Source organism: Mastigoproctus giganteus, chromosome 12 (genome assembly GCF_048544385.1).
Source record: "Mastigoproctus giganteus isolate SK-2022 chromosome 12, ASM4854438v1, whole genome shotgun sequence".
Lineage (NCBI taxonomy): Eukaryota > Metazoa > Arthropoda > Arachnida > Uropygi > Thelyphonidae > Mastigoproctus > Mastigoproctus giganteus.
Window position 1 is genome coordinate 83,726,626 of NC_143586.1, and position 26,650 is coordinate 83,753,275.

At 38.0% G+C, this 26,650-nt stretch overlaps 1 protein-coding gene across 7 annotated transcripts in view; it reads left to right on the plus strand.

Annotated features, from left to right (window-relative positions):
- scrib (scribble planar cell polarity protein) overlaps window positions 1–26,650 on the plus strand; it is a 1,177,936-nt gene that overhangs the window by 777,951 nt on the left and 373,335 nt on the right. For all 7 annotated transcript variants that reach the window (XM_090386364.1, XM_090386369.1, XM_090386366.1 and 4 more), the window contains one exon: window positions 22,253–22,309. In XM_090386364.1, coding sequence (XP_090242490.1) covers window positions 22,253–22,309 — 57 coding nt within the window. The remainder of the gene's footprint in view (window positions 1–22,252; window positions 22,310–26,650) is intronic.

The window sequence follows — 26,650 nt, forward strand, 5'->3', positions numbered from 1 at the left end:
TAATAAATTTAATAAAATTCGTTTTAATATGTTTCATACCAACTGTATGAAAGCGATTCAATAATCGAGAATCATCGTTGAGGCCCCAACTCGACTCCAAAAATATTAACTGTGACACATCTATCAGCATAGGAAAACATTATGTCCAAATTACAAATAGGTTAAAAACTAATATAAGAACACAATTAAGAAATTGTAGGGGGAAGAAATCACATATTTTATATTAGTTTTTAATCTAATATAAAATACGTGAAGATTAAAGCTGTATTAAAGAAGTGTGAAGATTAAAGCTGTATTAAAGAAGTGTGAAGATTAAAGCTGTATTAAAGAAGTGTGAAGATTAAAGCTGTATTAAAGAAGTATGAAGATTAAAGCTGTATTTTATATGTGGCTTAACCATTACTTTATACAATGTGATAATTACCTCTTTGTCCCAGCTGACTTGGTTATCATATATCATTCACATTACCGCGTGAGCTCCTGTCTACACCACTCAGAGCACTTCATGTCAGACCGTACAATTACCCCAGCTCTTTTTCCTTATCACTACCTTGAGTTTGCATTTTTTGTGCATTTATCTATGTTAAACCTCAGTTGCCATTTTTAGCCCATCTACCTAGTTTATCTAGATCTTGAAATAGCATACCTTCATTAACTACCCTGCCCACCTTTATATCATCAGAAAACCCATTATCACCATAACATATTGTATTTGAGCATTATCAAACAAAAATGCAGAAAACTTAATAGAAGGTGTAAAACTGAATTCTTTTTCCATATATTTTAAAACTTTTATTTTTTCTTCATGGTAACCTACCATGTTCTGTATTTGCTGTTGTAAATACAGGATAACGCACAGTGTCGTTCATAATTTTAACTTAGGTATGCCAGTATATTTTAGATATAGGTAGACTTTAAAAATAATTCATTTTGCTAAATTTTTCATTAGAACTATTTTGCTCAACCAAGACCAGATCCTGGCAACATTTTCATTATGGTAAAATTTTCATTAAAAGGATATTCACTGCAACAGGATTTTACTCTAATTGTTCTATCTACATATTTAACAAGTTCAGCTTCAACTATAACTATTAAAAGACTAAATAGGTATGAAAGTGGAAATACGACAAAAAGGAGGTTATTTTCAATATCTAAGAAGAAGTAGCTAGTACAATGGGTCACATATGCCCACCGTATACAAGGTGTCTCAAAAATACACGGCATAACTTCAGGAATGAGTTCCTCATATGTAGACAATAAAAATATTTTATATCAAATAGTTCCGGAAATGTTTGGTTCCCAAGTTATTAACCGGAATGTCTTATCTCTCTCGCAGGTGATTTCCTTCATCACAAGGTACTGACAGAATCTGGTGGTTTTCCATTCCGACCATGTACTCAAATCAGGAGCAAGCGGATATGCACTTTATGTATGGTTTGGCAGACAGCAACGCTCTGGAGGCTCATCATTTGTACCACAAAAGGTTCCCAGAACGAAGATGTCCAGACAGGAAAACGTTTGAAGGTATCCATCACCGCCTTTGTGAACATGGGACCTTTACACCTTATGCTGCCGACAGAAGATGACCAAGATCTATGACTCCTGAAGTAGGAGAGGAGATTTTGGATATTGTGTATGCCACTCCTGGAATCAGCACACGCAGAATAGCAATGCAACTGGCTGTTCAACATTCAACTATTTGGAGTGTTGCGAGAACACCAACTGTATCCTTACCATCAATGGGTACAGGCCTTGTCACCAGCAGATTACCCTATGCGAGTAATGTTCTGCCAGTGGTTCTTGCAGAAATGTGGTACAACTCCTCACTTTCCTGCCTTAGTGATATTCACAGATGAAGCACAGATGGAATCCAAAACTTTCACAATCAGCATATATGGGCTGAGGAAAACCCACATGCAGTTCTTCCATCACATCACCAACAGCGGTTCAGCCTCAACATCTGCACGGGTGCTTTTGGTAATAAGTTATTTGGGCCCCATGTACTTCCAAACAAACTCACAGGGCAGGTGTACAGAAACTTTCTGGAAAACAACATGCCTGATTTCTTGGACATGCTACTGATGGTGCTCCTGCACATTTCAACCACCTAGCCGCAATTACCTGAATCGAAGGTTTCCTGGTCAGTGGATAGGTAGAGGTGGACCAACTGCCTGGCCTCCATGCTGAACTGATTTAAACCCACTAGATTTCTTCTTGTGGGGCCATTTAAAGTCATTGGTGTATTCGACTCCGGTAGCTGATGTGGAAACTCTCCGCAATCGAATTGTGGCAGGTTGTGAGACAATACGAAACATGCCAGGAATTTGGCATCGTCTTCATGAGTCCATGAGACATCGATGTGAGACCTGTATTCAGGCAGAAGGTGGACATTTGGAACAATTACTATAAGGTGATGTGAACAGTTAAGTGTCATAGACAGACCTTCAAAACTCAGAAACCAAGCATTTCCGGAACTATGTTGATATAAAATATTTTTATTTTCTACATATGAGGAACTCATTCCTGAAGTTATGCCATGTATTTTTGAAACACCCTGTATATACAACAGATATTCTGTATATCTGAATACAAAAATTACATGGTGCTCTAGTGTTTTCTGTCTTTAATGACACTTCATACATTGTTTCCTTTCCAACTTAATACCTCATAATATCTGCAAAATTTTACATAAGTAATGAGACATAATAGTGTCAGCTAATTACCTTGTAAACAATCTCTCTAGGTCCAGTTTATTTGTTATATAAAACTGAAGCAGCTAGTGATTTGCTCAGATATTTAACTCAATGACCATTTCTTCATCTCACGATCACTTGATAACATAAATTTTCTTCATCTTTTTGCAATAATATAGTTTTTCTATATGTATTCTGTACATTTTCCATTCAAATTACAACAATGTGACATGTCAGGGGTTTGGCACTCTCTTTCTTTCAATTTAGAAAACAATAAAGTTTAAGATTATTAAAGGTTTGTATTCAAAGAAAATAAATGAACGGGATTGTCAATCAATTCAGCCCTGTAGAGATTGTGCAAGGCTCACAGGGTACAATTTTTTTCAGTGTGGTCTGTGCTTGCTAATAGGAGAGACTGCTTCTAAAGGGATGGGATACACTTAAATAGAAAGGGTGCAGGAATATTTGCTGATGCTATCGAGGCAGTGTTAGGTGGGTCGGAAAACTGCTAGATTGGGGGATTCACAGACTAAAAGATTAACGGTAGCCACAGGCAGAGGCGAAAGTGATTCTTGCACTGCTTCTATTGTAATGAGCAGCAGCCTAGAGAGCAAGTTGCTGGGGACTTCAAGCGCTGCTGGGAGTCATCATGGAATAAGTAAATACATGGGCTGTGTTAGGGTAACTAAGAGTACAAACAATTGCATCTACACTAATGCTAGAAGTGTAGTAAATAAAATTGTTGAATTTGAAGTGCCAATCAAGACATCAAAGGCAGATATTGTTGGGATATCAGAGACATGGTGTGACACAGATATAAGCAGTGCAGAATTGGAATTTGGGGAGTACAGTGTGTACAGAAAGGACATACAAGGTAAGAAGGCAGAAGGGGTTATGCTGTTAGTTGAACACATAAAATCTAAGGAAGTACATCCAGTTGATGCGGGTGGACTGTACAATGTTGAGGCTGTTTGTCAGCACCTATGGGGAGGGGTGCAGCGAGTACATCGTACCTGGACCGGGAGCCAAAGTATTAACTGCAACCTATATTACACGTTATTGCAGCAGTTCATAGCTTTTCTATAGACCTTTTGTGGCCTAATGACAATAACAATGATCGTCATCATTGTTATTGTTTTGAATTGGCTAAGCCTATTCAAAAGATCAAGCATCACATATTGTACGTTCTGATAAGCCAATGATTTTATGCTACAAAGAAACTTAAGTAGGTATGCAATTTGTACATGAACGTGAAAAGGTCAAGTGTATATTAATATACAATATTAAAAATCATGGCTTTTATCGTTGGCTGGCAGATGTTGACAGTGCTCAAACTTAGCTATAGTAGCATATTCTCTTAAATGAACACGTACGTCACATTAATTATAGCAATACTACTATTACTAGTAATACTAGTCTGCTACCACTACTTCTACTACTACTACTGAATTATTAGTATATAATATTTTTTTATTATTATCTTTTTTTTTTCCTTTTTTCAGATATAAAAATATAAATTATAAATCATCTCTCCAAAATGTATTGTAACAAATCAGGAGCCCAGAAAAGAAAAGACAAGAAAAAACTAGAAGGAAATGAAAAAAGAAGTCAACAAAAGCTCTTCCAATTTGGATTAAGTGCTGCTTCAACAAATTTTTCATTGAACTCATCTATAGAATTGGAGCAAGAAGAAACTGGGAAACCTCATCCCCAAACAAGGAACAGTTTATTTGGTTAATCATGCACAGGATTTTGATGAAGAGGTAGATGCAGAAAATGAAAATGGAAAACAGAAAGAAACAGACATACCGGCGCATGTAGAAGTGAATTTGGAAAACGAGAGGAGTAATCATAATGTAGGCCTTGACATTGGATGTATCACAACCATCCATCTCAAAAGGAAAGTATGTTACAAATGGTCACATCCCTCTGCCTAAAACATTCCAAAAAGATACCTGCAATCAAGTTTTCCCAGAATGCATACCGAAATTTCAAGCACCAATGAAGAACTACATGTAAGAGACTGGCTGTCTGGAGTCAACAGAAACAAACATTATATTGCTTTCCATGTCGATTATTTTGGCACAAGAAAGTCAGTCTCAAGACTAGCACTTCTGCGTCTAAATCCACACTGGTATTTGCTGTAGGCTGGGATTCTAATGGGAAGTGGCTGAAACTTTCCTACAGGATCCCAAAATATGAAAAAGGCAATAGTCACAGAGAATGTTACCTAGTTTGGCAAGAACTAGATAGGTGCCTGCTGTCTGGAACAGGAGTTGACACCATCTTAGAAGCATCAATCAAAACTGAAGCTGTGCCATGGTACAATCTTTTAAAGCACATCATCGATGTTGTACTCTTCTTGGAGAACTGGTCTGGCAGTTACTGGTTTATCCCATCGAATTAGTGATTCAAACAATGACACTTTTTAGGACTCATTGAACTGCTCTCCAGGTGGGTTTGTTGTTGTTTGTTTTTTTTTTATGAGCATTAGCAACTAGGGCCATATTGCTCCGGGAATATGCGGTGGTCATTCCCTGACCTTTCCGCATCCTCCGTATTTAGTGGTGACGGGCTCGAACCCCGGTCTAATCAAGAAGCATGTGCTAGGCACTGCTGCTCCTTCCCACCTGGCTACGGAGGCGCGCCTCCAGGTGGGACCCTGTCCTTCAGGAACATGTGCTTAGTGTAGAAGAGTCACAGAAAAGGAGTGAGCGGCTTCAAATTCATTATCTGTCTCCTTACTCACAAAATGAATTTATTGCAGAATGCTCGAATCTTATGAAACAACACATTTTTCTGGAGAGGCAGTCTGCAAAGTACTTTGCAGTAATAGTAGATGCCACACCAGATTCCTACCATATTGAACAAACAACATTTCTTTTGAGATATGTACTTTTAAAAGAAACAGTATGAGATTCAGGAAAGATTTCTCAAGTTTGCAGATTGTAGCAACAATAGAAGGGAAGAAATTGCTCAGTTGATAACTGATACATTGAAAGAACATGCTATTCCTCTCAGTAATTATAGAGCTCAAGCCTGCAATAATGGTGCAAATATGGCTGGAAAATACAATGGCGCACAAACAAAAATACAAGAACAATGCTCAACAGCATTTTTTTTAACCTTGCGGTTGCCACACACACTCAACTTATGTGGAAATGATGCTGCTGAATGCATACCTGAAGCAGTAAACTTTTTCGGAACAATTCAAACTGTGTACCACCTGTTCAGTTCCAATCCTAAGTGGTGGGAATTACTACAAAACTATATTGGTTGTTCTCTTAATGGTATGTCTGAAATAAGATGGTCAGATCTGTTTGATGTGTAAAGCCTTTTGCAGCTCACTTGCCTGGAAGACCTCCTAGAACCAAATTTGACTAAACAAAACAAGAAATGAAGTCCATGGAGTTTTATTATATATGACATCTTTTGCCTGTGCATTAATGTCAACTGTGTGGTATGACATATTTGCTGGCATAGATATTTGCAACAAGGTCATCCAAGCTAAAGATGTGCCACACTTAATGTTGAAGTAGCAAACATTGAAACTCTCCTCACAGATCTGACAAAACTTTGAAACAACTGGAAATGCATGTGGAATGAAGCTAAATTGGTTGTGTCAAATCTAAAGATAGAAATAAAACTCTTCCATAGATGTGGTGGAGTTAGGTGTAAGAGGGCAAGGCCACATGATAACAGCACTCCTGATGCTAACTTGGAGGAAATGAATGGCACAGATGATATGCCAGAAGAGGCCTACTTCAGTTGTTGTTGTTGTTGTGGGTTTTTTGGCACAAGGGCCTCCTGGGCCATATTGTTCCTTTTCATTATTAACTTATGATTGTCTTTAATATAAAGGTTATCAGAGGCGATTATACATATTTATGCTTTTCACATATCTAAACAGTGCTTCAAAATTTGCATTATTGCCAAGTATGTGTAGTAAAATTAAAGGTTCTTGCAAATTGGATAGAGAATAAAAACTGGATTTCTGTTACTTGAGTATTTAGGGCATTCTATTAGGATTTGTTTGATTGTTAACTGAGTCTGACAGAAGGGACATTGAGGTGGGTTTTCTTCCATAAGCAAGAGCAGATGAGTTGTATAAGAGTGACAAATATAGTCTTGCCGAAATTACTTCTTCTTGCCTGCTTTTCCTGAAACTGAAGTCCACAACTGAGGTTCTTTTTTAAGCTGAAATAGTTTATTATTCACTTGTGTTTACCACAGTTCAGACCATCGAAGACTACATGCTGTTTTAACAGTGGATTCATAATCAGTGTATGGGACTTTCAGGTGGTAGAATGAACCACTGTTAAGATGTTTAACAGCACGATCTGCACTTTCATTACCTGGGATGCCGACATGCCCGGGGATCCAGCAGAAGGTGACCAACTGGTTGGATGTTTGATATTGGTATAATTGAGACCATATCTATTTCAGAATGGGATGTTGGGAAGTAGTAGTAGTAGATTGAATTGGCAGTGATGGCACTCAAGGAGTCTGTGTATATAAGAGTTTGCTTGAATTGCTGCTTGGTTATATTATCTAGAACTAGTTTATTGCATATAATTCTGTGGTATAGATACTGCATTTTGTAGGAAGAGACACAACTATTGAAAAAGCAGAACAAATTGTTGCAGCACCTACATCTTCATCTGTTTTGGAGCCATCTGTATAAATATGAAATTTCTCTGGATTTTCTAAGGCATGGGCTTCATGCAGCTATTGGAAATTGTTATTTGGCAGGGAACCTTTTCTCCATCTCAGAAAGAAATTATCACAGAGAGGTGAGTATTGAATCCAGAGATGCTCAGGAGGAGCAACGTCTTCAAGGATTTGCTGGAATATTACAACTAAGCATCAGTTCTTGCAATCTAATACCAGGATAGTTTTCATTGGGTTTATTACAGATAGCATTACATACTGAGGGCCAAACAGGTATTCCCAGCAAGGATGAAATGGAATACTTTTAAATATTGCAGCATAGCTACATAGTAAGGATTTTCGTCTGAGGTGCAATGGGGGGGGTTCATTTCCTCAATATACAGGCTGTGAATTGGAGACATTCTGAAGGCTCCTGTGGCTATCCTTAGAGCACTATGTTGAATAGTATTCAGATGTAACAAGGAACTGTTTCTTGCAGAATCATAGACAGGTGGTCCGTAATCTAAGCGGGATCAGATTAAAGTTTTATAAAGATGTGAGAGGGAGTGTCTATCAGCACCCCAGGAGTTAGAGGAGACAGCTCTTAAGATGTTTATTTTCTTTAGACAGGCCATTCTAAGGTAGGCTATGTGATTGAAAAATTAAGTTTATTGTCTAGATATAAATCCAATAAACGAATTATTGGTAAGAGGAATCAATTTGTTTTTTAAATATATTTCAGGATCTGGATGTAATTTTCATATTTTGCAGAAATGAATTGCAGTCAATTTATTTTCTGCTAAGGACTAGCCATTCCATTGTGCCCATGGTTCTGTTCTGGATAGTTGAAGTTGCATTTCAGTGGCATTCATAGTTTGTGACTGACAATTGATAATGAGGTCATCAGCAAATGGTTTGTTTGTTGTTTGTTATTTGGTTTTAAGGAGCATTAGCAACTAAGACCATATTGCTCCAGGGATATGCGGTGGTCATTCCCTGACCTTTCCGCATCCTCCGTATTCGGTGGGCAGGACCAGCGTGTGCTATGCACTGCTGGCCCTGCCCACCTGGCTACGGAGGTGCCCATCATCAGCAAACTTGTATGATTGTACTGTTTTTGGTATGTCTATTAATAAGATTAGCAGTTGTAGGGAAATTGCGTAACAAATTCAAGCATGTGTGCATTCCTGATTCCACCAGTAACTGCTGTGATTGCATTTCCCAGGCAAAGATTTAGGTATTGCAGAATTTGCAGTGTCTTGTGTCATATTTGTAATTCTTATTGTGAATAGTGTTGCACTCGGAATGGAACCCTGCGGTACACCCTCCTCTTGTTCAAACAATTTGGATATACTGTTCCTATATCTGACCTGAAACGTTCTGTAGTGTAGGAAATTTTGTATAAATTGGGGGTAACTGCCCCCTCAGACCAAAGGAACAAAGGTCCTGGAGAATACCGTATTGCCAAGTGGTATCAAAGGCTTTCTCAATATCGAGATTGACCATAACCGGATGTTTGCTTATGCTTTAATCATCACATCTAAGGTTGAGTGGTATTTCCGAAATCCATACTGGTTTCGGTTTAGCAGATTGTTTGTTTCCAGAAACCATGTTAGCCGCCTGTGGACCATTTTTTCTAAGACTGTCTAAACAGCTAGTCGGCAATATCGGCCTGTAATTATGCGGTATGGTATGATCCTTACCTGGCTTCGGAAAAGCAAGTACAACTGAGTGACGCCATGAGTGCAGATAAGTATTTTATAAATATATTCGGTTGTAGAATTTCAAAAGGGAACTTACTGCTTTGTTATTTAACTTTTTTTTAACAATATATAGCATACTCCATCTGGACCAGCAGCAGTACTTGATGCTTTATTGAGAGACTCCAAAGTTTTTTTTTAGAGTGAATGGCTGATTGTACGAGTTGAGATGCCTTAGTATAAAAGCTTATTTTATGTTGTTCTGCAGATGCCTTAATTTTTTGAAAGGTTTGGCTGTATGTGGACACTGCTGAAATATTGGCAAATGACTCAGCTCATGTATTTGCTATTTCTATTGGAGTGGACAATTCCTGCCCTTTGCAATTTAGGATTGAGGCTGGAGACTGCACGAATTTACTGTTAAGTACTTGAATTTTCTTCCAGATGAGTCTGTTGTCCATGTCCTTGTTTATGGTGGAAGTCAAACTTGTCCAGGCATCTTTCTTTGCTTTTCTTCTTATTTGGCAGAATTTGGCCTTGAGTCTTTTAAATTTAATAAGATTAGCAGTTGTAGGGAAGTTGCGTAACAAATTCAAGCATGTGTGCATTCCTGATTCCACCAGTAACTGCTGTGTTTGCATTTCCCAGGCAAAGATTTAGGTATTGCAGAATTTGCAGCTTGTAATATCTGATTTGTTATATGATTGGTGACACTATCTATGGACTGGGACTGGACTATCTCATCATCAAACTGCATTAGGGAGGCATATTCTTGCCAGTTTGCCTTACAGAATTTCCAAGTGGATTGCTGCAATGGCGACAAGTTTACTTGTGTTTGAATATTGCAAAGAATTGGTAAATGATCACTGTTTAGTGGGTTATCGAGAACTGACCACTCCGTATTGGCATATATGGAGGAAGAACAGATTGAAAGGTCTATTGCAGTCATGGATCCTGTAGAAAAATGGACATAGGTGGGTTGACCAGTATTTAACAGAGTAAGGTTATGAGCATCAAGCAGCGATTCTATTCTTTTACCCCTTTTGTCAATTTTTGGAGATACCCATAGCAGATAATGAGCAATAAAGTCACCCAATAAGCAGAAAGGAGATAGCAGCTGATCTACTAGGTTTTCTAAGTCATCTGAGGAGAAAGCGAAATTAGGAGGGAGATATATAGATGCTATTGTAATGGTGATACCGATAACAATATACACACTGTCACTACTTCAAAAAGAGTCTGAAGAGAAACATGTTTGGATGGAATGTTATTTCTGACAATAGTAGCCATTCCCTCCATGAGCTGGCATTTCAATACTCCTATCTCAACTAAAAACGGTATACTTTTTGATAGAAGGACACACTTGGATTTAGAAGAATTTCCTGTAAGGCTATGCCAGCTGGTTCATACCAATCAGTTATATTCTGCAAATTGTCTTTTGTCTTCCGAAGGCCTCTGCAATTCCATTGAAGGATTTTTTTCCATTACGTGGTTTGATGTGTTGTTTTCGGTTGTGACAGTTTTTTAGTTGTAGCTTGCTTGTAGCGATCTATTTTTGTTTTGTCCGTTTTAGGAAAGACAGAGCTGGTCACATCAATCTCATCGGTTGCATATAATTCTAAAATGCCATCTTCTCAATCATGATATTCGTCGATGTCCATTCCGGCGGTGGGTGATGATTGCAATTTCATGGTTTCTGTCACTTTTGGTTTTATTGTTGAGTAAACATCCGTTGGTATGGTAATTGGGGTATTACTGGACTGCTCACTTGTTTTTTGTGTAGGACACTGTTTTGAAATAGAAAGCAACGAACGTGCCCAGTTCACAATTGATATATTCAGAGGAACCAATACTTCAGTTTGGATCCCTACAGAATGTAAAGGTTGACCTGCTGTGGCATATGTTCGCTTTGTCTCTGTTTTGATTATCTGTCTTTTCGCCTCTGAGTAAGTCACTTTGTTTTCTACTTTATATTTTTGAATTTTTTCTCCTTGCTTCCATAAGTCACATGTTTTTGAGAAAGCTAGGTGTTTACCCTTACAATTTGGGCAATGCGGAGTGGTAGTGGCACAATCAGATTGGTTATAATCTTTTGACCCGCAATTATTGGCTCACCTCGACATGCAGGACATATTGGCTCACCTCGACATGCAGTCTGTGAGTGTCTGTATTTTTGGCATTTGTAGCACCTGATGGGATTTGGAATGTATGGTAGGACATAGCAATGCAGGTAGCCTGCTTTCACAGATGTTAGTAAGTTGGGAGTGCTAAAAGTAAGAATTATGCTCCTTGTTGGAATGAGAGTACCATCTTTTCGGGTCATGATTCTCCTTGCTTGGATGACTTTTTGATTATGCAATTCTTGGATAATTTCCTCCTCTGATACAAGTAATAAGTCCTATTCTATTATTATTCCCTTAGAGGAGTTTAAGGTGGCATGGGGGAGTAACTTTTATTTGGCATCCTCCAAAGGTTGTAAGCTTTAATAGCTTCACAGAATGTTGAGGTTGAGTATTCTCTATTAGAAGATCGCCTGACTTAAGTCGCCTTACTTATTTAGATGAACCAGCAGCAGACTCAATACATTTCTGCACTAGAAAGAGTGATAATTTGCTCAGAGGCTGATCTGATAGAGAGTACAAGATGAGGAAGGCTGGTATCTCCTCTTTAGGTGTTGTTTTCAACCTCTTGGGTTGAGAATAGTCATTTTCGTTGACATTTGACAGTCTTGAGCTCGATGGCTCTCTAAAGGTAGAAATGAACTGTTTTCCATCTTTGCTCCTTTCAGCCCCGGGAGAGTGGATTTCTTCTCCCAGGTTACTGGCCCCACCATGGCAAGAGCAGGGCCACTAGAATGACCAAGTGGTATAAAATTAGTGTTAGTCTAAAGAAAAAAGAAAGAAAGGTGGTTTTCCTTTCTTAAACTTGCTTCAGTTTGTAAGACTAAGCTTGTTATTAATTAACAAGAACGTAAAAAAAACTTTTCAAACTGAAGAAGAATTGTGGCTTTGAGTAAACGCTCTATGAATTACTGGGAAATTGCTTGATTACTATAATGCTTGGCACCCGGGGCCTACTTCAGAAAGTGTATTTTATGTAGTAGTAGTGGCATGTGATGCAAGAAAGCATGTGTATGAGCTTATGCAGCATCAGCCAAAAAAAAAAAAATCACACCGTTCCCTCCAAATGCTTGTCCAGTTCCTCCTTAAATTTATTCAACTTATCAACTTCCACAACAACAGATGGAAGTTTGTTCCAGCAATTAACCACCCGCTGGCTAAAGGCAAATTTCTGCACATCTATTCTGTCTTTTCTTAATTTGAATTTATGCCCCCTTAGGTTCGTAATCTGAACAAGTGGAAGGATCCCATCAGAATTCAGCGTGCTCAACCCATTCAAGGCCTTATACACCTCAATCAGATCACCACGCTGGTGCCTAGTCTCCAGCCACTGCAGTTTGCAGAACTTAAGCCTCTCTTGGTAAGAGGATCCCTTCATTCCCCTCACCAATCTTGTTGCCCTTCTCTGTACACACTCAAGTAAATCTACATCCTTCCTAAAATGTTTTGGTAGACAATGTTATAGCAGGATTAACTGTCTGCTTCAATGCTGTTAAGCAGTATGTTAAGCTGTTACGCAGATATTTCCACAAGAAAATTTGATTTCTTGTGGAAATATCTCACCATGTCTGAAAGTGATGCGGAGAGAAAAGCTTTACTTTTTTCAGAGCAATATCCTGTTGACTTTAACGGTGATGATTTTGGAAAAGAAATGCAACATTTACCCTCAGTACATAAAGCAAATTTTGTAAATGCACAGTTAAAGCCATTAGATCTGTTGAACTTGTTAACAGAATACAGACTTGGTGACTGTTTCCAAATGTTTGAGTTAGCATAGTAGTAGTAGTAGTAGTAGTAGTAGTGGCACATGATGCAAGAAAGCAAGTGTAGGAGCTTATGCAGCATCAGCCAAAAAAAAAAAAAAAAAAAAAATCACACCATTCCCTCCAAATGCTTGTCCAGTTCCTCCTTAAATTTATTTAACCTATCAACTTCTACAACGACAGATGGAAGTTTGTTCCAGCAATTAACCACCCGCTGGCTAAAGGCAAATTTCCGCACATCTATTCTACATCTGTCCTTTCTTAATTTGAACTTATGTCCCCGTAGGTTGGTAATCTGAACAAGTGGAAGGATCCCATCAGAATTCAGCGTGCTCAACCCATTCAAGGCCTTATAGACCTCAATCAGATCACCGCGCAGGTGTCTAGTCTCCAGCCACTGCAATTTGCAGAACTTAAGCCTCTCTTGGTAAGAGAATCCCTTCATTCCCCTCACCAATCGTGTTGCTCTTCTCTGTACACGCTCAAGCAAATCTACATCCTTCCTAAAATGAGGCCTCCAGACCTGTACGCAGTACTCAAGGCGTGGCCTGACCATTGCCTTATACAGAGGGACAATCACCTCCTTTTCCCTGCTAGCAAAATTCCTATATATCATTGACAAAACCCCATGACCCACCCTAGCAGCCTGTCTGCACTGCTCAGAAAACTTCATATCTGACTGCACAATTACTCCCAGGTCTTTTTCATTTTCTACCACCTTAAGTGTAGTACCACACAGTTGGTACGTTTCTCTGGGGTTACTTCTACCCATATGCAGTACTTTGCATTTGTCAAGGTCGAATTTCAGTTGCCACTTCTTAGCCCATCTGCCCAAATTATCTAGATCCTGTTGCAGTAGCACACTGCCATTACTGTCATTAACAACCCTGCCAACCTTTGTATCATCTGCAAACTTCGACATTAAGCCTGATATACCTTCATCAATATCATTGATAAATACACAAAACAACAGTGGACCCAACACCGAACCCTGTGGGACTCCACTAATAACATTAGTCCACGAAGAGCAGCACCCATTGATTACCACCCTCAGTCTTCTCCCACTTAACCATCCTTTTATCCATTGTAGCAACTTACCCTTAATACCATTCTGCTCCAATTTGTACAGTAGTCTTCCATGCGCAACAGTGTCAAAAGCTTTCCTGAAATCCAAGTATATGATATCAAAATTATTTTTTGCATCCAGTTCCTTTGTGACCACATCATAATAACCAATCAAATTTGTCAGACAAGACTTTCCCTTAACAAACCCATGCTGTGTTTGAATTATTGCTGCAGTCTTGTCTAGATGATCCTGCAATGCATCTTTAACCAGCGACTCCATTATTTTACCCGGAACAGAAGTTAAACTAACTGGTCTGTAATTACTCGTGTCACCCTTCGATCCACCTTTGTGAATTGGGGACACATTTGCACATCTCCAGTCCGTGGGAACCTCCCCTGAGTCCAAGGATGCTCTCATAATTATGGCTAAGGGTTTGCTTAGTTGCTTTGCCGCCTCCTTTAAAATAACTGGATAGATCCCATCCACCCCAGGTGCCTTTCTTATGTTTAACTTCAACAATTCCAGCAACAGTACCTTCTGCAGAGAGGTCATTTAGCAAACTCAAGCTTATTAAGAATTATTTAAGGTCTACAATGTCTCAGGAATGTCTTGTGGATTTGGCTAGGCTAAGTATTGAATCAAACATTGCCAGAACAATTAATCATCATGCTGTGGTTCAAAATTTTTCACAAAAAAAGGCTAGGAAAGCTCTTATTTTTAAATAAATACTAAGCCTATCTACCTTTTTTTTTTTTTTTTTTAACTTTTTACTAATAATTGTCTTCTGATCTGATCTGCATTGCAATATAAAAGGGTTTCAATGTGAATTCTTTCTCCATCTGTATTGTAGCATAAACAAAGATGTTCAAATCAAATGTGCTTTCTTCTCTCTGATCCTTTTATTTTATTTTATTTATCATGGAGGGAGTATAGGAGGATAAGGCCTCAAATGCAGAAAATCAACAGAGTGCTCCATTCCACCCCTCTCTCTCATCTCCCATACCCTTCTTGACCTTACAGGGTACAGCTCATGGCATAAAACCATGGTGGATAAAAACAGGATAACTAATGGAGAAGGGAAGAGAGCCCGAAAGAAACTTTGTACCTCCTGATAAAATTCCTCTGAGAGGCCCTGCTGTTTGGTGTGACATAAGTGTGACTGGGAAAGGGAAAATGAGAGTAGGAGTATGTTATAGGCCTAATGATTCTGATGAGTATAATAAGAAACTGAACAGGGAAATAGTGGGCCAGTAAATCAGAGAGTCTTATAATGGGGAATTTTAATTTCCCAGATATTGACTGGAATTTGTGGGTTGGTCACTCACACACTAGCAAGGCTTTTGTGGTTTTATTGGATGATTGTTTTCTACATCAGCATGTTCGGGAGGCAACTAGAGGGAATAATACCCTTGATCTGATTACCAGTAGCGATTCTTCATGCATTAAGAATCTGCAGATAAAAGAACCACTAGGTGGCAGTGATCACAATGTGCTGAAGATGGATTTACTCAAAGAGATAACTACCATCAAGGGTAAAGGTTTTTGCTTTGGTAAAGGCGATACGGAGGTATGAGACAGTATTTAAATTCTGTACGGTGAGACCAACTGATGATGTTACCAACAGCAAATTCAAAATGAGAAGCATTCAAAGAATTTATCTTGGAAGCTACTAGGTTTACATACCAACTAAGAAATATTGGTCAAAGTTTAGGCCTAAATGGATGTCAGATGAAGTAATGAGACATATTGCAGAGAAGAAAAATGCATGGAATACATATAAATAAATGGGTGACATGGAAGCCTATGATCGATATAAGCTGGTCTGTAACCAAGTCACAGAGGAGATTAGGCAGGCAAAGGCAGATTATGAGAAATCTTTGGCAAAGGATGCAAAGAGATCTTTTAAGTAAACTCTAGAAGGAAAGGATGAATCAGATTGGTCCACTGGATATTGAGGGTTCAACCGTTGATGATCCTGCTCAGGTGGCTAACAAACTAAATGAATATTTTGCATCCACATTCACAAATGAGGAGTTATTCAGTGAGGGGAATGCCAGAGGTGTGTTAAACTCTTACAGTGAGCTAGATGATTTTGTAATAACTGACAGGAAAGTGGAGGAGAAATTGTTGAAGATAAACATAAAAAAGGCACCCGGGGTGGATGAGATCTATCCAGTTGTATTAAAGGAGGCAGCAAAGGAAGTAAGCAAACCCTTAGCCATAATTATGAGAGCTTCTTTGGACACAGAGGAGGTACCCATGGACTGGAGATGTGCAAATGTGACCCCAATTCACAAAGGAGGACCAAAAGGAGACACAATTAATTATACACCTGTTAGTTTAACTTCTGTTCCAGGAAAATTAATGGAGGCACTGGTTAAAAAGCACTGCAGGATCATCTAGACAAGTCCTCAGTTATAGCTCAGACACAGCATGGTTTTGTTAAGGGAAAGTCTTGCCTGACCAATTTGATTGGATACTATGATGTGGTCACAAAGGAACTGGATGCAGGAAATAACTTTGATATCGTATATTTGGATCTTAGAAAGGCTTTTAATACTGTTGCACATGGAAGACTCCTAAACAAATTGGAGCAGTGTGGCATTGGAGGCAAATTGCTGCTATGGATAAAGGGATGGTTGAGTAGAAGAAGACAGATTGGTAATCAATGGACACTGCTCATCGTGGACTAATGTTATTAGTGGAGTCCATCACTGTTCAGTGTTGGGTCCATTGTTATTTTCTGTATTTATAAATGATATTGATGATGGTATATCAAGCTTAGTGTCCAAGTTTGCAGACGATACGAAGGTTGGCAGGGTCGTTAAGGACACTAATTACAGTACAATGCTGCAACAGGATCTAGAAAAGTTGAGCAGATGGGCTGAGAGGTGGCAAATGAAGTTTAACATTGACAAATGTAAGGTACTACATATGGGAAGCAGTAACCCCAGAGTAATGTATCAACTCTGTGGTACTACACTGGCAGTGGTAGAGAACGAAAAGGACCTGGGGCTAATTGTGCAGGCAGATATGAAGTTTTCTCTCAGGAGTGCAGACGGTCTGCAAGAGTAGCTCATAGTGTCTTGTCAGTGATATACAGGAATTTTTTTAGCAGAGATAAGGAGGTGATTATCCCCTTGTATAATGCAGTGGTCAGCCATTGCATTATACAGGTCTGGAGGCCTCATTTTGAGAAGGATGTAGAGCTATTGGAATGAGTACAGAGAAGAGCAACAAGATTAATGCATGGAACAAAGGGTTGCTCTTACGAAGAAAGGCTTAAGTTTTCCAAATTACAGTGTCTGGAGACTAGGCACCTGCGAGGTGATCTGATTGAGGTGTATAAATGGTTTGAATGGTTTCAAATGCCTTGAATGGTTTGAGCATGCTCAGTGCTGATGGGATTCTTCCTCTTGCTCAGAATAATCACCTGAGATGCCATAAATTCAAATTGAGGAAAGACAGATGTAAGATAGATGTGCCAAAGTTTTGCCTTTAGCCAGTGGGTAGTTGGTTGGTGGAACAGACTTCCTTCCTTTGTTGTGGAAGTTGATAGCCTAAATAAATTTAAGGTTGAGCTGGACAGGTATTTGGAACAAACGGAGGGGTGAAATGGGAGTGGTTTTTTTTTTTTTTTTTTTTTTTGCTTATGCTATATAAGCTTGCTTTCTTGCATCATGTCTCTACTAATGTTAATGCTAACAGGAAGCTAAGTGATTTTGTAATCATTGAGAGCAAAGTGGAGGAGAAATTGTTGAAGTTAAACATAAAAAAGGCATCTGGGGCAAATGGAATGTATCCAGTTGTAATGAAGGAGGCAGTAGTGGAAGTAAGCAAACCCTTAGCCATAATTATGAGAGCATCCTTAGAGTCAGGGGAAGTCAAGTCCCCATGGACTGGAGATGTGTAAATGTATCCTCAATTCACAAAGGGGGTTCAAAGGGTGACACAAATAATTATAGACCTGTTAGTTTAACTTCTGTTCCCAGGGGGAAAATAATGGAGTAACGATTAAAGAAGTGATATAGGTTCACCTAGACAAGACAGCAGTAATAGCTCAGACACAGCATGGGTTTGTTAAGGGAAATTTTGATCTGACCAATTTGATTGGATACTATGATGTGGTCATGAAGGAATTGGATGCAAAAAATAATTTTGATATCATATACTTGGATTTTCAGGAAAGCTTTTTTATTCTTCTGCACATGGAAGAATACTGTTCAAATTGGAGCTGTATGGCATTAAGGGCAAGTTACTGCAATGGATAAAGGGATGGTTGAGTGGGAGATGGCAGAGAGTGGTAATAAACAGACACTGCTCTACGTGGACTAATGTTATTAGCGGAGTCCTCCAGAGTTTGGTGCTGGGCCCATTGTTGTTTTGTGTATTTATCAATGATATTGATGAAGGTATATCAGGCTTAATGTCCAAGTTTGCAGATGATACAAAGATTGGCAGGGTTGTTAATGACAGTAAAGACAGTATGCTACTGCAACAAGTTCTAGAAAAGGTAGGCAGATGAGCTGAGAAGTGGCAACTAAAGTTTAGCATTGACAAATGCAAAATACTCCATATGGATAGCAGTAACCCAAGAGAAACGTACTAATTGTGTGGTACTACACTGAGGGAGGTGGAGAATGAAAAAGACCTAGGAGTAATCTTGCAGTCAGATATGAAGTTCTCTGAGCAATGACCTCCATGACCTGCTCTAGCAGACAGGCTGCTAGAGCAGGTCATGGAGTTTTGTCAATGATATATAGGAATTTTGCTAGCAGAGACAAGGAGGTGATTATCCCTTCGTATAAGGCAATGGTCAGGCACCTTGAGGACTGTATGCAGGTGTGGAGGCCTCATTTTAGGAAGGATGTAGAGTTGCTAGAATGGGTACATGGAAGGGCAACTGGTGAGAGGAACAAAGGGGTGTGCTTATGAAGAAAGGCTTAAGGTGTCAAGTTGTAGGATCTGGAGACTAGGCACCAGCGAGGTGTATAAGGCCTTGAATGGTTCGAGCAGGCTCAATGCTGACTGGATACTTCCGCTTGCTCAGATTAAGAACCTGAGGGGGCATAGATTCAAATTGAGGACGGTTATAGAAGAGATGTGTGGAAGTTTGCCCTTAGCCAGCGGGTAGTTGATTGCTGGAACAGATTTCCATCTGTTGTTGAGGAAGTTGATAGCTAAAATAAATTTAAGTCTGAACTAGGCAAACATTTGGAGTGACTGGATGGGTGAAATGGGAATGTGTTTTTTTTTTTTTTTTTGAATGATGGCAGGTAGATTCATAACTGCATAATCTTGCTGTCTTGCATCATATGCCTCAACTAATGCCAATATGTTGATGCCTCTGTATATGTGTGTGCTTTCAGAAATATAAAATATTACCATTATTCTAAACATACATTATGCTTGCATAGCTGCTAACTCTCTGGATTTATGTTAGAGAATTTCTTTTTTGAACTGAATTTGACTATTTCTCCATCTCATGATCACTTCATAACATAAATTTTCTTCATCTTTTTGCAATAATATAGTTTTTCTGTATTCATTCTGTACATTTTACATTAAAATTGCAACAATGTGACATGTCAGGGGTTTGGTACTCTCTTTCTTTCAATTTAGAAAACAATAAAGTTTAATAAGATTATTAAAGGTTTGTTTTCAAAGAAAATAAACGAACGGGATGGGAAGGCTGCTCCTCTAATTCACTTTTTTGATATAGTCTAAAAAACAAGCCAAAATGCCGTCTGCCCCACTCAATAAATTAATAAAAGCAGCCTTCTCTGCCAGTCACAAATTTAACTGACCAATAAGAGATGAGTACAGATACATATGTCATTCAAGTTAAAACAGTTTGTTGGATGATGACTAACTGATCAACAGTATGCCACAACATTTGCAGCAAACTTTGCTGTAAGTGTTTTATACTTGCAGTAAAAAAATTGTTATCACCAGTCTACTAATGATGTGCCATCAATGCTATCATATTTGAGGAGCCAGTTCATCATCCAATAGTGCTATCTGGCGAAAAAGTTTTTGAACCAAATGAAAATTAATCGATTTTGTGGAGAGCAAAAAAAAAAAAATGCTTTCTAACTCAAAAACTACAGAAATATATATTTTGCAGTAACAGTTCTTTCATAATAATAAAAACAGAAAAACTGATGTAGTTGTAGAACTGTCAAATACACAAGAAAGCTTGAGGTATAACAAATTATATCAAGTCATATCGTGCTTGAGTATGGGTGAATATTTAACCAGGTTAAAAGTACAAAATCTCAGTTCAGTGTTTCTCTTTCTAATGAAATTTTGGAAAAGCTCTTGACAAGTCAAGGCTAGACACATGATCATATGTCCAGTTCCCTTCAGATATACTGAGTCAAAGTTTTGTTATAAACAAAACTTTGACTCAGTATATCTGAAGAGAGCAATCTGCAATAGTATCTTTTGTGAAACAATCATAATCAGTTGATGTCTGTCATGCAATCAAAGCAGAAATCTACGGGCAGAAAAATCATGGGTATGCTAATGTTGAAAAGCGTACTCAACTGGTAAACAATCATAAGACTATTTTAATATAAAATATATACAAGCAACCCCTGATAACACGGTACTTCTAAAACACGGTTTTGCTCTAACATGATTGATAAATTGCGGCAATCCTCACGCAACACGTTACTTCTACAACAAGGTTTCACTCTAACACAGTTTGAGAATTGCTGGAAATCTCGTGTAACATGGTATTTTTGAGCTTTTGTCCTGGGAAAACCCTGCTATTATGTCAGATGTAATTTTCAATGTTTCCATTCCTTTTAATGAATCCCTGCTATTGACTTGCTAGTTGTTATCGCCTTCGTGTTATTTTTCTAAAGCACATTTCTGGAGGTCACTACCATAAAATTAAAAAATATAAAAATAAAAACAGTTTGCAGTTTCCAGTTTATTGGTCTTTTCTGTTAGTGTAATCAATTATAAACGGGTAGTAAACTCGATCTTCTTGCATATGTTATAGTACTGATAACTGGAATTCTGTGGGTTTTCACTTTATTATGAAATATTCAATCATATAAAAAATAAATAAATTTTCACTAACTCATTACCTGTACTTTGTTATTAATTGCTTATCATTTTTACTGTTTTAAATTTTACAACCAAAAAAAGTCAGCTAACAGAAATATCAGTTAGTATGTACATATTAATTAAGCTGTGTACATAAGCATAAATTTATTTTTATTTTGCTAACTGGAAAATATTCTTCTGATTTTTCACATATCATTTAAAGCACGGGTCCACTGTGTTTTGTTGGGAGATCCCTGGGTTCTGAGCTATTGAACTTGTGCTTGTTTGAGACCATAAAAAATAATTGTGACTTCGAAGAGTGGAGTTTGTGACTTTTAAAGGGAGCAGAAGGTAATACACGAAATCTAGATGCTGCAGAAGAGATTGTGCTTAGCAACAATGAAGAGAAAGAAAATTAAATGAACATATATTATCTCACATATACATTTTTTTTTTGTAAGGTAAAACGTTTGTTCAGTTATTACTATTTAAGTTACTATTATTATAAAAATTAAGTTTCTGATAGTTATAAAAAAAATGGCATATTTTTGTTAGCTTTTGGAATGTAACCCCCCCCCCCCTTTTTGTACTGGTTCTTAGTCCTGTATAACACAGTTTCGCATTACACGAGATTTTGTAGGAAACAAACACCTACCATGTTATACAAGAGTTACCTGTATGTTGTTTTAAATTTAATTTCTACTGTAGTATGGACTTGTAAAATCTGCTTTCCTACTGCTTATAGTTACCCGACCTTCAGCTTTTCAAAAGTTGGCAGCTATGGATTTTTCTGAGGACTTCAAATTATTATCTCATATTTTGTGCATGCTTTGATTCTTGAAAACAGCCACTATTTGCATCAGTCGTCAAAATCAATTTGTTTTGAGATTGAAACTAAGATTGACAGTCCAAGGCTTACCTTATGAGTTGCTACTTTAAGAGTGAAATTTGTTTATCACCCATTTAAATACCATTATATAATAACAGTGATTAAATATTTTTTCTAAATGAATTGTGCTCCATGAGAATGACTGTTTAACATTGATCTATAGTAATGTTGGCCACCTTCATATTTTTCTCACTCTAATCTATTTTCTGTAAGAGTATATAAAAATTCTGTTTTGCTTCTGTAGCAGAAAAACAGAAGAAATCAAAGTTTCAACATGCTGAAAATATTTTCAGTTTTCTCATTTTTTTATAGGAACAACAGACAATTAGAGAAACAGCTCAGTGGGAAAAGGAAGAACAAGAGAAAAAGGTAAGTTACTTTAGCTTTTCCATATAAGGTATATTACTTTTCAAAAGTTAAGTACCAAGTCATATTTTGTCAACACCTTAATAGTCAAAGTAAATAAAGTTCATGTTTATTCTGAGTGTAATGCACAGACAAAATTATTTTCTGGTTTGAGAGTATGAACTGAGAAGTCAAATTTTGAGCTCTTGAAATAATGGATAAGTTCTTGAAAATTTTGCTGTTTTATAGACCTATTTCTACTCACATTCTTTAGTTAGTTTATTTTTAAATTTAGCTAGGATTTTTTTAAGTTACATCTTAATATATATAGAACTTTTCTATCAGTGATTTACATCCACTTTTGTCATTTGTACTTTGTACTGTAGTGCATGGTAGAGGAATTCTTATGTCTTAATTGTATTAAACAACTATCATGAAAGTTCAAATTAAGTAGGTTGGCATTAATAGATAATAAAATTATCTATTATAATTAACTTTTAACTTTACAAATGTAGTGATATAGCATATATGTAGTATATGTTAATACATATACTACATATATGGCAGGGTTGTTAATGACAGTAATGACAGTGTGCTACTGCAACAGGATCTAGAAAATTTGGGAAGATGGGCTGAGAAGTGGCAACTGAAGTTTAACATTGACAAATGCAAAGTAACCCCAGAGGAACGTACCAACTGTGTGGTACTATACTTAGGGCGGTAAAAAATGAAAAAGACCTGGAAGTAATTGTGCTGTCAGATATGAAGTTTTCTGAACAATGCAGACAGGCTGCAAGAGCAGGTCATGAGGTTTTGTCAGTGATATATAGGAATTTTGCTAGCAGGAAAAGGAGGTGATTGTCCATCTGTATAAGGCCATCTGCCAGGCCACGCCTTGAGTACTGCATACAGGTCTGGAGGCCTCATTTAGGAAGGATGTAGATTTACTTGAGCATGTACAGAGAAGGGCAACAAGATTTGATGAGGGGGAATGAGGGGATCATCATACCAAGAGAGTCTTAAGTTCTGCTAATTACTGCGACTGGAGATAGGCACCTGCGAGGTATAAGGCCTTGAATGGGTTGAGCATGCTGAATTCTGATGGGATTCTTCCACTTGTTCAGATTACGAACCTAAGGGGAAATTGAGGAAAGACAGCTGTAGAATAGATGTGCGGAAATTTGCATTTAGCCAGCGAGTGGTTAATTGCTGGAACAAACTTCCATCTGTTGTTGTGGAAGTTGATAGGTTAAATAAATTTAGGAAGAAACTGGACAAACATTTAGAGGGAATGGTTGTGTGAATTTTTTTTTTTTTTTTTCCTTTGGCTGATGCTACATAAGCTCATATGCTTGCTTTCTTGTATTACATGCCAAGATTAATATTACTATTACATATACTACATATAATTTAAATGATGATATTGTTGTACTAGTTGGCACTACTGACATTAAGAGTAGATCTCCAAATTTACTTAACAAGTACAGGTAAATGCTGAAAAAAAAGTCATGAGTAAGGGTTAAATTTGAAAGTGTTTGCAATTCTGTCCAAATACAATAGAAGGGAGTATATGATGAGAGACTTGTCAATAAATTTGTCCCTGGAGGGATTGTGCAAGGCTCATGCGGTAGAATGTTTCTCAGCATGGTCAGTGCTTATTAACAGGAGAGACTACTTCTGCAGGAATATGATACACTTAAATATAAGGGGTGCAAGAGTGTTTGCTGATGCTATCGAGGCAGTCTTAGGTGGGTCGGAAAACTGTTAGCTTTTTGGGGAGATTCACAGTATCCACAGGCAGAAGTGGAAGTGATTCTTGCACTACTTCTATTGGAATGAGCACAAGCCTGGAAAGCAAGTTGCTAGGATTTTATCAACTTCTGGGAGCCATCGTGAAACAAGTAAATATATGAGCTGTGTTAGGGGAACTAAAAGTAAGAACAGGTTCGTGTATACCTGCATGTACACCAATGCTAGGAGTATAGTAAATAAATTTGAGGTACTGGTTGAGACATCAAAGGCAGATATTGCTAGGATATCAGAGACATGGTGTCACACAGATATAAACAGTGCAGAAAGCATAGACAGGATAAGAAAGCTGGAGGGGTTATGCTGTTAATTAAGAAAAACTTAAAATATAAGGAAGTGCATCCGGTTAACATAGATGGACAGTGCAATGCTGAGTCAGTTTGGTGTGCCATAAGAACTGGGAAAGCAAAAATTAGATTTTTGACTAATGACTATATTTAGTACAGTGAAAAATAGAATGAACCAGTAAATTGGAGCCGACCGGGCTAGCCATGTGGGTAAAGTGCCTGCCTGGCAACCCAAAGGTCACGGGTTTGAATCCCGCCTCTGGCTTGGATCAGAGTTGCGCAAAAACCTTGGGAGGTGCATTATGGCCACAGAAGCCAATGCACCAACAACTAACAAAAAAAAAAAGTAAATCGGATTGTGTTATAATGGGGGATTTAACTTCCCAGATATTGGAACTTGGGGTTTGGTCACTCACACACTAGCAACACTTTTGTGGATTTATTGGATGATCATTTTGTGCAGCAGCATGTTTGAGAGGCAACCAGAGAGTGGGATACCCTTGATCTGGTTATCAGCAGTAATTATTCATGCATTAAGAATTTTCAGATAAAGGAACCACTAGGTAGCAGTGATTACAGTGTACTGATGTGGGATTTACTTAAAGATATAATTACTATCAGGGGGAAAGGGAAGGGTTTTTGCTTCTGTAAATGTGATTATACTGGTCTCAGACAGTTTTTAAATTCTGTACAGTGGAACCAACTGATGATGTTACCAACAGTAAATTCTAAGTGTTAAGCATTCAAGGAACTAATCGTGGAAGCTACTAGGCTTTTCATACCGATTAAGAAATATTGTTTAGGCCTAAATGAATCTCAGATGAACTAATGAGACTCGTAGCAGAGAAGGAAAATGCATGGGATGCATATAAATTATCAAGTGACATAGAAGCCTATGGCAGATATAAGCTAGTCTGTAATTAAGTCACAAAGGAGGTTAGGCAAGTGAAGGCAGATTATGAGAAATCTTTGGCAAAGAATGCTAAGAAAAACAGCAAGGACTAAACTCTAGAAAGAAGGGAATGAATCAGATTGGTCCACTTGTTACGATGGTTCAACTGTTGATGATTCTGCTCAGATAGCTGATAATCTGAATGAGTATTTTGCCTCTATATTCACACATGAGGAGTTATTAAGGGAGGAAAATATCATACGTTTATCACACTGTAACAGGGTTCTTAATGATTTTGTAATAACTGAGAGCAAAGTGGAGAAGAAATTGTTGAAGTTAAACATAAGAAAGGCACCTGGGGTGGATGGGATCTATCCAGTTATATTAAAGGAGGCGGCAAAGGAAGTAAGCAAAACATTAGCCATAATTATGACAGCATCCCTGGACTCAGGGGAAGTTCCATTGGACTAGAGATGTGCAAATATATCTAAGGGTGACAGGTAATTTTAGACCAGTTAGTTTAACTTCCGTTCTGGAGAAAATAATGGAGTCACTGCTTAAAGATGCATTGTAGGATCTTCTAGACAAGATTGCAGTAATAATTCAGACACAGCATGGGTTTGTCAAGGGAAAGTCTTGTCTGAAAAATTTGATTGGATACTATGAACTGGTTACAAAGGATGCAAAAAATAATTTTGATATCATATACTTGATTTGTGCATGGAAGACTACTGTACAAATTGGAGCAATATGGTATTAAGGATAAGTTGCTGCAATGGATAAAAGGGTGGTTGAGTGGGAGAAGACAGAAAGTGGTAATCAATGGAGATGCTGCTCTTCGTGGACTAATGTTATTAGTGGAGTCTGCCAGGGTTCGGTATTGGGCCCACTGTTGTTTTGTATATTTATCAATAATTTGATGAAGTTATATCAGGTGATACAAATGTTGGCAGGGTTGTTAATAACTAGCAGTGTTCTACTGCAACTGGATCTAGAAATATTGGGCAGATGGGCTGAGAAGTGGCAAATGCTAAAGTACTGCATATGGGTAGAAATAACCCCAGAGAAACATACCAACTATGTGGCACTGCACTTAGGGTTATAGAAAATGAAAAAGATCTGGGTGTAATTGTGCAGTCAGATATGAAGTTTTCTGAGCAATATAGACAGGCTGCCATGGCAGGTCATAGGGTTTTGTCAATGATATATAGGAATTTTGCTAGCAGGGAGAAGGAGGTGATTGTCCCTCTGTATAAGGCAATGGTCAGACCGCGCCTTGAGTACTCGTACAGGTCTGGAGGCCTCATTTTAGGAATGATGTAGAGTTGCTTGAGCCTGTACAGAGAAGAGCAACAAGATTGGAGAGGGGAAAAAAAG